The sequence below is a fragment of the Prionailurus viverrinus genome, chromosome B2, assembly GCF_022837055.1.
Source record: "Prionailurus viverrinus isolate Anna chromosome B2, UM_Priviv_1.0, whole genome shotgun sequence".
Lineage (NCBI taxonomy): Eukaryota > Metazoa > Chordata > Mammalia > Carnivora > Felidae > Prionailurus > Prionailurus viverrinus.
This window is the reverse complement of record NC_062565.1, coordinates 118,899,691-118,918,281: the sequence shown is the minus strand read 5'-3', so window position 1 is coordinate 118,918,281 and position 18,591 is coordinate 118,899,691. Positions and strand designations below refer to the sequence as shown.

General features: G+C 38.1%; 1 protein-coding gene across 6 annotated transcripts in view; it reads right to left on the bottom strand.

Moving 5' to 3' along the window:
• Positions 1 to 18,591, bottom strand: part of AKAP7 (A-kinase anchoring protein 7) — a 150,033-nt gene that overhangs the window by 77,023 nt on the left and 54,419 nt on the right. For all 6 annotated transcript variants that reach the window (XM_047860246.1, XM_047860245.1, XM_047860247.1 and 3 more), the window contains one exon: positions 15,315 to 15,427. In XM_047860246.1, coding sequence (XP_047716202.1) covers positions 15,315 to 15,427 — 113 coding nt within the window. The remainder of the gene's footprint in view (positions 1 to 15,314; positions 15,428 to 18,591) is intronic.

Here is an 18,591-nt window from a genome sequence, read left to right as displayed (position 1 = left end):
AGGGAGGCACAGAATCTAAAGCAGTCTCCAGGTTCTGAGCTGTCAGCACAGAGCCCTACACAGGGCTCAAACTCACAAACCACGAGATAGCCAAAGTCGGAGGTTTAAGTGACTTAGCCACCCAGGGGCCCCTTTCTTTTTCTTTTCTTATTCTTGGATACAAAAAGAGGAAAAAGTTGTTTTTATTTTCTGTTTTTATAATTTTTTAATTTTTTTACTACATTTTTTATTGTAATTTTTAATTCTATTTTACTTTCTTCATTTCATTTTATTCTATTTTATTATATACATTTCTTAAATTTTTAAATGTTTTCTTACTTTTTTTTTATTTTCTTTTCTTTCCCTTTTTTCTCTATTCTACAAGCTTCTCTCAACAATCAGACCAAAAACACCAAGGATCTAGATTCCTTTATTTGATTGCTTGTGTTGTTTTTAATTTTATTAATTCTTTTTCTTCTTCCAAAATGATGAAATGAAGGAATTCACCCCAAAAGAAAGAGCAGGAAAAAATGACAGGGACTTAATCAACACAGATATAAGCAAGATTTCTGAACTAGAATTTAGAATCATGATAATAAGAATACTAGCTGGGGTTGGAAAAAGCATAAACTCCCTTTCTGTGGAGATAAAAGAAGTAAAATCTAGTCAGGATGAATTAAAAATGCTATACTGAGATGCAATCTCAAATGGATGCCACAGCGGCAAGGATGCACAAAACAGAGCAGTGAATCAGCAATACAGAAGGCAAAATTATGGAGAGTTATGAAGCAGAAAAAATGAGGGAAACTAAGGCACAATATAAGAATTAGAGCACTCAGTGATCCATTAAAAAAGAATAATATCTGGGGTGCCTGGGTGGCGCAGTCGGTTAAGCGTCCGACTTCAGCCAGGTCATGATCTCGCGGTCCGTGAGTTCGAGCCCCGCGTCAGGCTCTGGGCTGATGGCTCAGAGCCTGGAGCCTGTTTCTGATTCTGTGTCTCCCTCTCTCTCTGCCCCTCCCCCGTTCATGCTCTGTCTCTCTCTGTCCCCAAAAAATAAATAAACGTTGAAAAAAAAATTAAAAAAAAAAAAGAAGAATATCCGAATCATAAGAGTCCCAAAAGATGAAGACAGAGAAAAAGGGACAGAAGGTTTATGTAAGCAAATCAGATCAGAAAACTTTTCTAACCTGGGGAAAGGCACAGACACCAAAATCCAAGAAGCACAGAGTATTCCCATTAGGTTCAACAAAAACTGACCATCAACAAGGCATATCATAGTCAAATTCACAAAATACACTGACAAGAATTACGAAAGGAGCAAGGGGAAAAAAGTCCTTAACCTGTAAGGGAAGACAGATAAATTTTGCAGCAGATCTATCCACAGAAATGTGGCAAGCCAGAAGGATCAGCAGGATATATTCAACATGCTGAATCAGAAAAATATGCAGCCAACCAGCAAGGTTGTCATTCAAAATAGAAGGAGAGATAAAGAGTTTCCCAAACAAAAACTAAAGGAGTTCATGACAACCAAACTAGCCCTGCAAGAAAGTTTAAGGGGGGGGGGCACTCTCTGTGGGGAGAAAAGATGAAACAAAACAAAAAAGACCAAAAGCAACAAAGACTAGAAAGAACCAGAGAACACTACCAGAAAATCCAATTCTACAAGCAACAGAATACAATAAATTCATATCTTTCAGTACTCATTCTAAATGTCAATGGACTAAATGCTCCAATAAAAATACAGGGAGTAACAGAATGGATAAGAAAACAAGATCTTATATGCTGTTTACAAAAGCCCCATTTAGACCTAAAGACAGATTGAAAGTAAGGGGATAGAGAATCATCTATCATGCTAATGGTCACCAAAAGAAAGCTGGAGTAGCCATTCTTATATCAGACAATCTAGATTTTAAAATAAAGACTGCAACAAGAGATGAAGAAGGGTATTATATCATAATTAAGGGATCTATCCACCAAATAGCTAACAATTATAAACATTTGTGCCCCCAACATGAGAGAAGCCACATATATAAATCTATTAAAAACATAAATAAACTCATTAATAATAATACCATAATAGCAGGGGACTTCAACACCCCACTTATAGCAATGGACAGATCATCTAAGCAGAAAATCAAAAAGGAAACAATGGCTTTGAGTGACACACTGGACCCGATGGACTTAACAGATATATTCGGAACATTTCATCCTAAAGCAGCAGAATACACGTTCTTCTCCAGTGCACATGGAACATTCTCCAGAATAAACCACATACTAGGACACAAATCAGCCCTCAACAAGTACAAAAAGATCAAGATCACACTGTGCATATTTTCAGACCACAGCCCTATGGTCTCGAAATCAACCACAAGAAAAAAAGTTGGAAAGACAACAAATACTTGGAGATTAAATAACATCCTACTAAAGAATGAATGGGTTAGCCAAGAAATTAAAGAGGCAGTTAAAAAATACATGGAAGCCAATGAAAATGATAATACCACATCCCAAAACCTCTGGGATGCAGTAAAGGCGGTCATAAGAAGGAAGTCTATAGCAATCCAGGCCTTCCAAAGAAGGAAGAAAGGTCTCAGATATACAACCTAACCTTACACCTTAAAGAGCTGGAAAAAGAACAGCAAATAAAACCCCAAACCAGCAGAAGATAAGAAATAAAAAAAAATTAGAGCAGAAATCAATGCTATTGAAATCAAACAAACAGTAGAACAGATACATGAAACCAGGAGCTGGTTCTTTGAAATAAATGACAAAATTGATAAACCCATAGCCAGTTTGATCAAGAAGAAAAAGGAAAGGACCCAAATAGAGAGGAGAGATCACAACCAATACTGCAGAAATTTATAAGCAATTATATGCCAATAAATTGGGCAATCTGGAAGAAATGGACAAATTCCTAGAAACATATAAACTACCAAAATTGAAACAAGAAGAAATAGAAAATTTGAATAGGCCCATAACCAGTAAAGAAATTGAATTAGTAACCAAAAATCTCTCAAAAAACAAGAGTCCAGGGCCAAATGGCTTTCTAGGGTAATTCTACCAAACATTTAAAGAAGAGTTAACACCTATTCTTTTGAAGCTGTTTCAAAAAATACAAGTGGAAGGAAAACTTCCAAATTCATTCTATGAGGCCAGCATTACCTTGATTCCAAAACCAGACAAAGACCCCACAAAAAATAAGAACTTATAGACCAATTTCCCTGATGAACATAGATACAAAAATTCTCAACAAAATACTAACCAAACAGATTCAACAATACATTAAAAGAATTATTCACCACAATCAAGTGGGATTTATACCTGGGATGCAGGGCTGGCTCAGTATCTGCAAATCAATGTGGTACACCACATTAATAAAAGAAAGAACAAGAACCATATGATCCTCTCAATAGATGCAGAGAAAGCATTTGATAAAATACAGCATCCTTTCTTGATAAATACCCTCAAGAAAGTAGGAATGGAAGCATCATACCTTAAGATCATAAAAGCCATATACAAAAGACCCACCATTAATATAATCCTTAATGAGGAAAAACTGAGCTTTTGCCCTACGATCAGGAACATGACAGTGATGTCCACTCTCACCACTGTTATTCAACTTAGTATTGAAGTCTTAGCCTCAGCCATCAGACAATACAAAGAAATAAAAGGCATCCAAATCGGTAAGGAGAAGTCAAACTTTCACTCTTTGCAGATGACATGATACTCTATATGGAAAACCCAGAATATTCTACCAAAAAACTCCTAGAACTGATCCATGAATTCAGCAAATTCACAGGATATAAAATCAATGCACAGAAATCAGTTGCATTCCTATATACCAATAATGAAGTAGCAGAAAGGGAAATCAAGGAATCAATCCATTTAAAATTGTACCAAAAACCATAAAATACCTAGGAATGAACCTAACCAAAGAGGTGAAAAATCTATATGGTGAAAACTATAGAAAGTTTATGAAAGAAACTGAAGAAGACACAAAAAATGGAAAAATATTCCACACTCACGGATTGGAAGAACAAATATTGTTAAAATGTCAATACTACCCAAAGCAATCTACATATTCAGTGCAATCCCTATCAAAATAACACCAGCATTCTTCACAGAGCTAGAACACACAATCCTAAAATTTGTATGGAACCACAAAAGACCCCGAATCGCCAAAGCAATCCTGAAAAAGAAAAACAAAGCTGGAAGCATCAGAATCCTGGACTTCAAAATGTATTATAAAGCTGTAATCATCAAGACACACAACACACAGATCACAAAACAGACACACAGATCAGTGGAACACAATAGAGAACCCAGAAACGGACCCACAAAAATATGGCCAGCTAATCTTTGACAAAGCAGGAAAGAATATTCAGTGGAATAAAGACAGTCTCTTCAGCAAATGGCGCTGGGAAAACTGGACAGCGACATGCAGAAGAATGAACCTGGACCACTTTCTTACACCATACACAAAAATAAACTCAAAATGGGTGAAAGACCTAAATATAAGACAGGAAGCCATCAAAATCCTAGAGGAGAAAACAGGCAAAACCCTCTTTGACCTCAGCCATAGCAACTCCTTATTCAATATTGACTTCAGAGGCAAGAGAAACAAATGAAAAAATGAACTACTGGGATCTCATCAAGATAAAAAGTTTCTGCACGGTGAAGGAAATAATCAGCAAAACTAAAAGGCAATCAATGGAATGGGAGAAGATATTTGCAAATGACATATCAGATAAAGGGTGACTATCCAAAATCTATAAAGAACTTATCAAACTCAACACCCAAAAAACAAATAATCAAGTGAAGAAATAGGCAAAAACATGAATGGACATTTCTCCAAAGAAGACATCCAGATGGCTAACAGACACGTGAAAAAATGCTCAACATCACTCATTATCAAAGAAATATAAATCAAAACCACAATGAGATACCACCAGTCACAGCAGTCAGAATAGCTAAAATCAGCAACTAAGGGAACAACAGATGTTGGCAAGGATGTGAAGGAAGAGAATCTCTTTTGCACTGCTGGTGGCAATGCAAACGGGTGCAGCCACTGTGGAAAACAGTATAGAGGTTCCTCAAAAAATTAAAAACAGAACTACCAGATGACCCAGCAATTGAACTACTAGGTATTTATCCAAACGATACAGGTGTGCTGTTTCAAAGGAGCACATACACCCCAATGTTTATAACAGTGCTATCAACAATAGCCAAAGTATGGAAGGAACCCAAGTGTCCATCAATAGATGAATGGATAAAGAAGATGTGGTATATATATACAATGGAGTATTACTCGGCAATCAAAAAGAATGAAATCTTGCCATTTGCAACAACATGGATGGAACTACATTGTATTATGCTAAGCGAAATTAGTCAGAGAAAGATAAGTATCATATGACTTCATTCATATGTGGAATTTAAGATACAAAACAGATGAACATAGGGGAAGGGAAGCAAAAATAATATAAAAACAGGGAGGAGGACAAAAATAAGAGACTTTTAAATATAGAGAACAAACTGAGGGTTGCTGGAGGGGTTGTGGTGGGGAGGATGGGCTAAATGGGCAAGGGGCATTAAGGAAGACACTTGTTGGGATGAACACTGGGTGTTATATGTAGAGGATGAATCACTGGATTCTACTCCTGAAATCATTATTCCACTATATGCTAACTTAGATATAAATTTAAAAATAAATAGTATAAAAATTTTTTTAAATAAAATAAAAGGTTTTTTTCCAACACTAACAGTAATAGTTGAGATAGAACATTTATATTTTAATGTAGTGAAGCTAAACCCATGCAATTCTAATTACCTTGAATACTTTGTTATTGCATATTTTAATACCAGTTCTAAAACTCTGTTTCTTAAATTATAATTAAATCAGAACTTTGTCTATGAATACAAATGCAAGAAAATGCCCACTGAATCTGGATGTTCGAAGCGAAAATATCATTTAGGCCTAAATTATCAAGACCAACATTTCCTAAACCCATGTTCTGCCAAACACAAGTGTCACAAGACGGCCAATGGAAAAAAAAAAAAAAACTTGCTAGTCAAGTACATTTGGGAAACAATGCTGATATTCACTGCCCCTCCTGTGGTGTCCTTTCCTGAATGTACATTACACATCCTGCTTTGTTGAACTCAGAAGGGATCTTGTGACTTGCTTTGGCCAATAAGATACGAGCAGAAATGATGTGCGTCACTTCTGAGCTTTAAAAATTGGCCTATGGGGTGCCTGGGTGGCTCATCCTACTTTGGCTCAGGTCATGATCTCACGGCTCTTGAGTTCGAGCCCCGCATCAGGCTCTGTGCTGACAGCTCAGAGCCTGGAGCCTGCTTTGGATTCTGTGCCCCTCTCTCACTCTGTCCCTCCCCTGCTCATGCTCTGTCTCTCTCCGTCTCTGTCTCTGTCTCTCTCTCTCTCTCTAAAGAATAAATATTAAAAAAATTTTTTTTTAATAAAAAAAATTTTTTAATAAAAATAAAAAAAATTTTTTAATAAAAAAAATAAAAAAAATTTTTAAGAAAAATTTTTTTTAATAAAAATGATTTGGCGTCTCCTGTTTCCTTCTGCCAAAAGACCAGCAAGGTCCTACACGGAGGCTGCCCAGCCAAGGTCCTCTGTAAAGACGCTGTGGAGTAGAGCCACACCTGACCCATGTTTCTGAGCAGAAAACAACGGTTTGTTGCTGTAAGCTCTTGAGTTTCACAATAAATGTTGCCAGTTTAAAAATCCTAAGAAGTGGTGGAATAAGGAATCAGATTAACTGTATTTAACCCCTCACTTCTAACATTGACTTCAAGACAGAATCGTTGCCTCACATAAAACCCTGGGGGATATTCTGAGAGAACAATTTCAAGAAATGTTCATGGAAATACTTCCTTCAAATCTCCATTCCACTTTGCACAGACTTAAAACTAGGTTGACTGTATCATTTCTTCTAGAGTTCTCAACGTTTTCAAAATGTTTAACAGAATTAGGAACAATCAGGTATATCATTTATTACTCTGACATTAGTCAATTCCTAGAATCCTTCCTTAAAATAATTCAGCTTTCTGTCTGTAATTCTCTATATGTTTCAACCTTAAAGATGTATAAAGTGCTAAACAGTTTCAAATGAACATTCAGTTTACCTGTGTAGGCAACATTTTCGGTTGTTAAATAATTGCAAACTTATTTAGGTTTTTTTTTTCAATATATGGAAAGAGACAACACAACAGCATGAAGTTGAAAAATGCCATCAGAAACATAAATGAAGTCATTTGCTATAAATAGTGCTCTTGGACACACTCTAGATGACACAGTTGACTAATGGCACCTAGAATATCTCAGAAGAAATTCTAATTCCATCTCAGTAGATTTCACTGAATTTTTAGTTTTAAAAAACCATGAAAAAAAAAGACGTGTGTTGCTATGTTTTGTTTATTTACTGATTTTTAATTAAGAAAATTCTAAGAATTCTACATGAGCCTTAGGTCTAAGTGCACCTGATGTACAAAGAAATTCAAAACCAACTAAAACTCACGAGTAATTAAGTCATTTGGCATCGGGAGATTCAGGAATCGGTTACTGAAGAAATCTGCTTTACCTTGTACCAAGGACATTTTTGTTTTAAATATGAAATTTAAATTGGGTGTCAAATTGGTTTCCATATGACACCCAGTGCTCATCCCAACAGGTGCCCTCCTCAATACCCATCACCCACCCTCCCCTCCCTCTGACCCCGCATCAACCCTCAGTTTGTTCTCAGTTTTTAAGAGTCTCTTAGGTTTGGGACCCTCCCTCTCTAACTTTTTTTTTCCTTCCCCTCCCCCATGGTCTTCTGTTAAGTTTCTCAGGATCCACATAAGAGTGAAAACCTATGGTCTTTCTCTGTATGACTTATTTCACTTAGCATAACACTCTCCAGTTCCATCCATGTGGCTACAAAAGGCCATATTTCATTCTTTCTCATTGCCACGTAGTATTCCATGGACATTTTAAGACAAGCTTTTATCTGGAATGACAAAGGCTTGCTGATCCCTGCAGTCTTGCAGTCTTTCAGGGACAAGGTGACGGGAGTGGCAGGGCAGTTTTGCAGGCTCCCATGCTCAGGACTTCCTCCTCTTCTGAGACAGGGATGGACTATTGTGAGGATGGGCCTGCCCGCCTCCCTGCTGCCAGCCCTGAGCTCCTTGGCTGCTGCTGGAGGGACTCCCCCCAACCCCCACCTTTGGGAGGCGACGCTTCCTGAGAGTCACCTCCTCTGGGCCCCCTTCCACATCTTCTATGCTTTCTTACAGTAGAGCCCTCACCTTCTGGGAGTGAACATTTGCTGATCATTTCTGAGATCCGTCAGCCATAGGCCTGCCTCTCCCTCTCCCATCTCCCCCACCTGAAGCAGCTTCTCATGAAAGCCCTGCTAGTTCCAGTTGCTTCTGGACATATTTGCACATCTGTTGCTTTTTACAGATTTCTCTTTCACTGAAGATGCAGTTCATGATATTTTTGCCATCATCTTTATTGTTCTGTATGGTTCCAAGAGGAGAAATGGGGAGATCCAAATCTAAATTGCCGCCACCTTCCTACACTTAAAGACCTTTCTCCTTTCTGCGTAGGAGAAAGCCTCCCTCCATGCATATAAGAAAATCTATCTGAGGTTTTAAAAAAACAAAACAAAAACATCTCTATTTGAAGCCAAATTCACCTCTTTGGGCAAAATGCTTACTATATAGACATTTCAGAATAGCACAGGAGTCAAGAACCATTAAGACTAATGAGTTGCATTGTAACTCTATGAGTCAGCAAAGGTCAAGAAAGACTATAAGATTTGTCCAGAGCTCAACAACAAAGGTAACACAAGAAAACTTGTGCTGTTCCAAATTTATTATAGAGACTCCCTTGAGAAGGAACAGTCTAGCACTCCTGAGTTTTGAAATGGTTTATAAAGGCACATCATTGTGCAGAACCAGGAAAGTCAGTGGCAGCTACATTATACCAGCCACTTAACAAAATCCTGAGAAAATGTGCTACCTGCTAGATACATAAGAGTAAATAATGGCAGTAGGTGAGGAAAGACAACGACAGAAGGTCCTGGCAGAGGAAGGCTGGGATTCAGCCAACCTAGCGTAGAAATTCTGTACTACAACTGGTCCTGTATATTGAATCAGGGACTGGGTTTTCCCCCTTAATTGTGCCACCATCATCCATACACTCTTCTTTTCCACTTCCCATTGCCATCTCTACTGATGACTCACCTGTATTCTCCTCCCTGCTTCCCCCACCCGGCCTCATCATCTTATGGTCCAATAACCACTTCTTTGCCCATGCTTTCCGCATATCAAATCCTGCACTCAAAACAAACCAGTCTAAGTGGCATTTGTAGCTAACAATTTCAAAGGAGATCATTTCTTTCCTTCTAAAGTTCTCTCACTGTCTAACTCTGTGAAAAGTTGCTACAAGGAAGTGCCAACTAACAAACTATAGCTTTGTTGGTTTAGTGCTACCTTAGTAATTTGAAAGAGTCATAGGCCAGGAAAAGTATCTAAAAAGGCCAGAAAATAATTAATGCTTAAAAACAACGGATTTATCCATGAAAAGATCACATTTATTTCTTAAGGAATCTAGATCTGCATTAAGATACTTTTTGATTTGAAACTGGTCTTCTTCTGCCACCAAGTGTTAGCACACATTTCTAACCAGCCAGTTTTTGCAATGGTTAAATCACAGAAGTACGAGGTCCCGCAGTGAGAAAAATATATCCAAAAGAAGGCAGATAAAAAGCATGGACTTAAAAGCATGGATAAAAAGCATATAAAAAGTTGCAGACTAACCACATAAAACAAATATATTCCAAGAAAACTACACAGAGAACTTGAATTTTAGTTACTATTTCAGACACATGGCAATTTAATAAGATTTTCTAAGGCTCCATTCATTTAATGAAAGAAACTACAACTCTCAAAGCACAATGATAATCAAACTACCTTTAAAATATACAATAACTATTTTCAATAGTCTCTAATGCAATATACCCGACTAGAATTTCATGAAACTAAGAATATGCAAAACTAACACATTGACTAAATGCCTCCTACTGTTAGAAAAACATATAATGCCAAGGGAAATCTTAAGTTTCTCAGATTCTAAATTAAGAGAACTCACTTCTGAGCTTGGGAACCAGAAAGCCATGCTCTAGCTGAGGAAGTTCCAACCAGGAAATTTGAAAAAGAGTTTCTGTATTTTCAAAATGCTGATCACAATCTACAGAACTTCTGGTTATCCCACTGGACTTTTGGTTAATTCTACTAAGTGGTATTACCTACAAATAGATGCCTATCAGAGGATGGCACCCCACAGCCTAGGACTTCTGCAGCCAACACTAAACACCACTGGGAAATCCTCATAGCAGATCCTATGACCGTTCCAGTGGTGGTAAACATTCATCCCCTGCACCAGAGATCTGTTCATATCTTTTACACCAGTGACACATGTTATCTTCATGAACAGACCAATTATGGCTTCAGCTTTAAATCTGTATACACACACACACACACACACACACACACACACACACACACACACACTGGCATGGATTAACAGCTTTTTAAATCGTAAAAATGATTCAGTATATGGTGAAAAAAAATACCAGTTGAAGTACTATTACAGAATAATTGGTTATACTTCCTGTCGATAATAATGAATGGATAATCTTAACTACCTCAGAATCTGCCTATAATGATGCAGAGCACCCCTCCACCCAGAACACCCCTTTTTACCAATAATTACCATGTCTACAGTAATAATAGCGGTATCTTAGGAGTATATCAGTTATCTACTCACTGCACAAAGTGACTTCCGGATGACCTTCTAGCAGGTCACACTGAAATATAAAGAGTACACCAACCTTCAAAACAGCATCTTGGTGGGAGATACTATTAGCTCTTTTCTAGATACTTTCGCTACTTGCCACCTATCCATACCAGAAACAACACTCCTCAGGATGATGGAAAACCTTCAAGTTTTCTGCATCTGGTGGCTTCGCCTTACCCTTCATTGTCATGAGACATCTAACTTGCCCATCACCATTTCTATGATCAGCCCACTAAGGCTCCACTCTTCCTCAGAACCTCAGCAAACTCCCAACCAACCACAAGAGAAATCCTGTGTGCAAGGGAAATTTACTATATTCCAGGTGACGTTAAGATCAGAGGTATTCACTGACCTACTAGAAGAATTATGGGCTAAAAGAGCAATTGCAGGAACCCACATTTTACCGTCAAAATACAAAGAAGTTACATTAAGCTGTGTTGAAGGCAAACCCAAGGAACTACTTTATACAACCTTAATCATAGTTTACATTCTACATGTTATTTACCTTTTTTGTGCTATTAACACAGTCCTTATAAGTATCTATTTTAATAGCTTCTTAAATGATTGATATACCATAACTGACTTAAAAATTCCCTCACTGTAATGGAAGCTTTTTCTAATTTTTCTTTATTACAGATAGTGGTTCAGTAAACATCTTTACACATAAAGAATTTCTTCTTTTAAATTGTTTCTTAGTTATAAAATAAGTAAGTCCTACGGATATAATGTACAACATGGTGATAATAGTTAAAAATAACTATATTGTTAAAAAATACTACATTATATATTTGGAAATTACTAAGAGAGTAGTAAAAGTTCTCACAACAACCAAAAATGGTAACTATATGAAGTGATGGATGTGTTAACTAACCTTATTACGGTAATCATTTTGTAATATATTCATATACTAAATCATTAGGTTGTACACTTGAAACCTACACAATGCTATGTATCTATTTTATCTAAATAAAAATTATTTGTTTAGGATAATTTCAGAAGCATGAACCTCTTAAAGAATACAAATATTTTAACTTTTTATAGGAATCGCTCAATGTATAGCTCAAAGGGCCATACCAAGCCACCATTCAAATCCCTGATGGTCCTTCTACCTCAAGCATACACTAACAAATGTTCCTCTAATACAACATGGTTGGAAGTATAAATTAGGACCACTGTTTGTGGTGTTTTTAAAAAGTTAAAATGTACAATGCCCTTTGACCTTGACATTCCACTTCAAAAAACTGGTTCTTTGAAATAATGGCATATTTACCCAAAGAAAAATGAACAAGGATGCTCACTGCAGCACTGTTTGTGCTAAAAAAAAAAAAAAAAAAAAAACAAAAAAACAAAAAAACAAAAAAACAAAAAAAACCCCACCCAGACATTAATGTAATTATTCATTAAGGGGAGAATAAATTATGATAAATCAAAATAATGTATATTTATTTCTGTTTTAAAGAAACTATATGCAGGTTATTTGCACCTATCTATCTATGCATTTGCAGTGTATAGAGAAAAAGTCAAGAGGATATACCACTAGTAGTGGTAACCTACAGAGAAATTGGGGAAAAGGGGGTGATGGGATAGTGATGAAAGAAAAATTATATATTTCACTCCATAGGTTTGCATGTGTTTGGACTGTTTACAGTGACCAAATATTAATCTAATACTTTTACAATTAAAATAACTTTTAAAATAAAAGAAAGTACTTGAAATAAGACAAACTTCGTAACACTTGAGTGATTGAAACCTATTATTTCCTACCTCTCTCTCTCTTCCTCCTTTTATTCTTTATCAATCTAAATAACACTGAACACTAGCAATGCTTTCCATTACTGATTTTATCAATGTCCATTGCCTTGTAAATGAGTGAAGCAGAATAAAAACCAGGTAGAGAATTGGTGCTGAGAAAGGAGAATAGATGTTTGGAAATGTAAAAAAATTAAGAAGAAAGAGACTGAAGAACCACATATTTTCAAATAATCTGTATTCCAAACCACAAAGCATAATAAAAGTGTACTTTTATGCACGCTACCTTTTCATACTGGCTTTAACTTTTACAGTGGAACAAACGATTTGCTGCATAAAAAAATGCTGGATATTTATTTAAACCTGCAGGTCTCAGACTAAACCACTCTGCAGACCATCTGATTAGAATCACCTGTGGTACTGCCTGACCATCAAAAGCAAGGTCTTTAGGTACAACTCCAGATCTGAAGCTAGAGGGTGGATATCTTCAAGCTTCAATGTTGACATATGAATCCCACAGTTTAAAATATACATTCTTAAGCATTCAGGAACCCTGGGCATCATAGTAGTACACAGGAACAGAGTCATTCCATCATTGAAAAGAAAAAAATCTCATTTGGCTGTCTGAAAGACAGTAAAGTCATAATTTATTTTCTAGGGGCACCTGGGTGTCTCAGTCAGGTTGGGCATCCGACTTCGGCTCAGGTCACGATCTCACGGTTTGTGAGTTCAAGCCCTGCATCGGGCTCTGTGCTACAGCTCAGAGCCTGGATCCTGCTTTGGATTCTCTGTCTCCTTCTCTCTCTCCTTCTCTCTCTGCCCCTCCTACTTGTGCTCTGTCTCTCTCTGTCTCTCAAAAATAAATAACTGTAAGAAAAAAAATTTTTTAATAATAATTTATTTTCTAAAGATTACACTTTCTAATCTAGACAAAATACAATCCGATTTAGATTTTATATACCATTCAGGCAGGGACTGTTTCTATTTTGATCATAACTCTGAGCCCAGCACCAATGTCTGGCACGTACTAGGCACTCAGTAAATATCTGCTGATTTAATAGGATTTGGACCAGGGAGCTCCTCACGTAAACACAAAAATTAATTTGGATGAACTGGATGTGGCCAGTGGGGGCAGAGAATATGAGCCTGGGAAAGAGATAAGATGGATTCCATGCAGGGCTCTGCAAATGGAGGGCAGGATCTCATTCAGCCACTTAACATTTGTTAGTCTCATATCCCTTTTCTATAAAATAAGGGAGCAGATTTGAGGAAATTAACTGCCAAGGAATCATTTAAATTTAGCCTCAAACGCTGAAATTGAGATTCTAGAGTAGCTGAAACACTCCTTTGATAAATGTCCTTGTGTGCTCTCATGTAAAAGCTAAAACTGTAAGGACAAAGAAACATTTTGAAATGATGGATATTACCTTCACCACTGATTTGTCATTCTGTGATTAAGTGTGAAATCACTGGCAAGAGGACAATCCATTTGAAAGCAAAACAAGAAAGATAATGAGTAAAAACAGTAAACCATCAGTCTGCAAGTTTTGACGGTTGTTAGTCCAAATTTCAACATCTGTTACTTAAAATATTTAGGAATGGTACCTGATATAGTTATTGTTGAATGTGGGGCATAGTCACCAAAAGAAAAAAAAAAACCATCTTTTTGAGAAAGTATTCACAATAGCTTGTAAAAAACTCACAACCGCAGGATGGTCAATCACCCAAACAGAGGTTCTAAAAGACTGAAAAGACCTTCTGAGCGAAAAGACGTTAAATACAATATGTGCCAAATTTAGAAAAGAGATCTACTTACTAATAAACATGACCTTCATTTATAAAGCTGCAAATCAGTCTTAACTGCAGCAAAGGGTCATGGAGAGTAGGAACGAATATTAATCTGCATGGCCATCTCCAGAACTCTGGTATGTTAGAGCAGGTCAGATGTCTAAATGTGCATAAGACGCTCCCTAGGCTGAAATGGGAAAAACAATGAAGGGTGCCCTTAGGATTCCAGGAGAAAAGCTCATGAATCCTGAAGAAAACCAAAAGTTACTCCAACCTGTGAGAAGGCAGAAAGTCACCCTAAGATGTGGGAGGTCAAGAGACCGGTCCCTCAGCTCGTGTCAGGAAAAAGTACTTTTAAGTGATGGGAGGATGGGGGCTCCTCAGTTACCCTCTTGCCCAGTCTGTGGAACACCTGTCCAAGCCCTAATGGCAACAACTGCTCAGCGCACAAGGTCGTCTACTGGAGCCCTTGAAAGAGATGCGTAAAGGGGCGTAAAAAAGCTTGTCCCACCTTGAAGAACCCAGTTCCAGTGAGCAGCACCAGGGCATGCAGGCCAGAGGAAGAAGCTTTGAGGGCAGCAGGCTGTGAACAACCATAAGCAAAGAAAGCAGTAAAATGGGGCCCCAGCCCCGCTTCAACACCCTTCAACGGAGCAGATGTGGCAACAGACGAAGCAGCAGGAAACGTGGGTCAGAGTATACAACTAACAGCCACAGAGGCAAAGGAGGGCACAGGGGTAATGGCCTGCATGGAGTCTCGTGAGCCAGCTCAGCATCCCTGGGAACTGGAAACAATCTCACTTGGAATCCCAGGACCAAGAGTAGTAGGGGGTCAAAAACGACCACAAATGTCACTCATGCCCCAACCATGCTTATTAAGGCTGGTGTAGTGGGCAAAACAAGGCTTAGGATAAAACTGTCCACTCACCTTCTTCCGGAGCCATGGTGCTTTGGACAATTTCATAAAAGTCAAATGAGGCTTAAAACCCCTGTTTTCTCCTGCCAAGATGCCCTTTTCTTGAAACGTCCTTTTTGCAGTCTCTAAAGAAAATAAAAACCAAAAAAATGCTACTGCAACACATAGCTACCTTTCATTATAAAAATGGCAGTTCAAAAAATAACAAATTACTCTATAATGAAGATTAAATACCTGTATGAGATATTATTTTTTAAGAGAGGAAAAACCACAATGTGTATAACAAGTATATTATTAAATTTGCAGAGATTTCAAATTTTAAGTTAAGCACGCAAAAGCAACAATTTGAAAAGGAAACATTTAATAAAACAAAAAAAAATTGTCTGATACGTTGATTTTCACTGAATATCCCAGTGCTATCCATACTCATAAAGAAGGACCAGCTTATCTGTAACCCATAATATCTAAAGACCAAGATGGAATAAAAGAAATCAGATTCACCCTCCCATCTGAAACAATAAAAGGACAAGGTACATAAAACAATGGTTTGCAAGACACTGTATGTATTGGGCAAAAACAGGTCAGTGATCTCTTAGAGATGAAAAACAAGGTAAGCCCCTTAGGGTTAGAGTTAGGGGTTAAGGGTTAGGGTTTGGGGTTAGGGTTAGAAATAGTGTTAGGGGTTAGTGTTAGGGTTAGGGGTTAAGGGTTAGGACTTGGGGTTAGGGGTCGCTCCTCATCAGGGAAATACAAATCAAAACCACACTCAGATATCACCTCACGTCAGTCAGAGTGGCCAAAATGAAAAAATTAGGAGATTACAGATGCTGGTGAGGATGTGGAGAAACAGGAACTCTCTTGCACTGTTGGTGGGAATGCAAATTGGTGCAGCCACTCTGGAAAACAGTGTGGAGGTTCCTTAAAAAATTAAAAATAGACCTACCCTATGACCCAGCAATAGCACAGCTAGGAATTTACCCAAGGGATACAGGAGTACTGATGCCTAGGGGCACTTGTACCCCAATGTTTATAGCAGCACTCTCAACAATAGCCAAATTATGGAAAGAGCCTAAGTGTCCATCAACTGATGAATGGATAAAGAAATTGTGGTTTATATACACAATGGAGTACTACATGGCACTGAGAATGAAATATGGCCCTTTGTAGCAACATGGGAGGGGAGGTTGGGTGATGGGTATTGAGGAGGGCACCTTTTGGGATGAGCACTGGGTGTTGTATGGAAACCAATTTGAAAATAAACTTCATATAATGAAAAAAAAAAAGAAATAGTGTTAAGGGTTAGTGTTAGGGTTAGGGGTTAAGGGTTAGGGCTTGGGGTTAGAGTAAGAAATAGTGTTAGGGGTTAGTGTTAGAGTTAGGGTTAGAAGTAGCATTAGGATTCGTATCAAGCTTTGCTAAGTGGTAAAAAATAGGTTTAGAGAGGTGGGCAGGAGCATTAGAGACATGGTAAAATCTTCAGATTGTATTCTCAGTATGGCGGGAAATCCTGGGGGTTTTAAGCAAGGGAAATGTACGTGTGAGAATAACTTTCTTTATTCATCTCTATTTCAACTACAATGTACACTTCTTCCTCTGGAAGAAATTTAATCTCAGACAATCCAATGCTCCCCTCTTTTTGTAGGACTGTAGTTTAGCTGAATAGAAGGTAGCTAATGGGGTGTCATACATTTTAGGAGGGGATGTAGCATCTGGCTCTTGGGTCATCATCCGCAACTCCTGAGACACGCACCATGCTTGGTTTTTGTAGTGGACCCTCCCTCATCCCTATATAATGACTGCAACTTCCCTCCCACCTCTGGTGTGCAAGATTTCATTCTGTTGGTCACCATACCCTGGCAAGCAGGAGTTCACTGAACCTGTCTGAGCCCCTTTCCCACTTTCTTGCTATTTTTGAGCACGCAAAAATAGCATAATTACCCAGGACCAAGGAGGAAAGGGCCGAAACCCTGTAAGACCACCCATTCACACAATACCACCCTCACTTCACCTCCACCACCCCTCTAGAAGCACAGGGGCTTCTTCCTTGCCACACCTATAGGCACACTTCAGGAGCAAAGCACAGGGTCACCCCTGCTCTCGGACTCATGCGAGTTTCTGCTCTTCCAGTCAGGATGATGGAGGGGCAAGAACTCACACTCTACCTTGGGCTCTAACTCTCTTCTTTGCCTGACCCTGGGAGTCTTTTCTAGCATCAAAGCAGGAAAAACTTACCATTATGTTTAGGTGTTGAACTCCCAAAGCCTTTCCTCAATTTTTCTTGCTATATTCTATTCTGTGAACATGGGTGCCACTGTCGGGGTCGGGGGAGGTGGGGAGAATAGGCACAGAACAAGGCATATAAGAAATACAAGGAGAGGGACACCTGTGTGGCTCATTCAGTTAAGCCTCTGACTTTGGCTCGGGTCATGATCTCACGGTTCATGAGTTTGAACCCCACATCAGGCTCTGCACTAACAGTGTGGTACCTGCTTAGGATTCTCTCTCTCTGTCCCTCTCTCTCTGCCCCTATCCCCACCTTGCTCTCTCTCAAAAATAAATAAATAAACTTAAAAAGAAACAGACTTAGAGTTAAAATATTAAGTCAACTCATACACAACTGCCATTTTTATGGGTCAAAAATAGTCAAATATTGGCAGTGTCTGATAGCTTAACACATACCATGGTGGACTAACTTATTAAGTTCCTAGGATCGGACTGAAGGGATTAGGATGTATTTCCTAAGTCTTCAAGTATTTGAAGAATTAGCACATAGAAGAGTTACTGGTAGCAACTCGGCAACAGACATGGCAACCCAGAAAACAGACATGGCATGAAGGTGCGAAAGCAAAAATTCACTTGTTCATTTATTTACTGAGCACTTCCCAAGTGTGTCAGGCACACGATCTGCTTGAGACAGCAAACATGTCCCTGCTTTCAGAGAGCTTATAGTCTCAGGGGACAGATTTGGGTCCAGTAAAGAGAAGGACTTAACAATGTTCAGAATTATCAAAAACTACAAAAGATACAAAGAAAGGAGTTTTGTGAAGAGAAATTAAAAGAGTAGGCATCTCTACTGTTCATTACTATCTATATTAGTTTATACTTATGTATTTTGTTTGATGTAACAATCTTATTATCAACTGATTCTAAAGATAGAACATTTTCCTATTTACTGGTTTCAGTTACATTAAATTTTGACCCAACAGTTTTCATTATTCACTGGAAGTAATTTTTTTTTTTTTTCCTCAGAGAGAGAGAGAGAGACAGAGACAGATAGCATGAGCTGAGC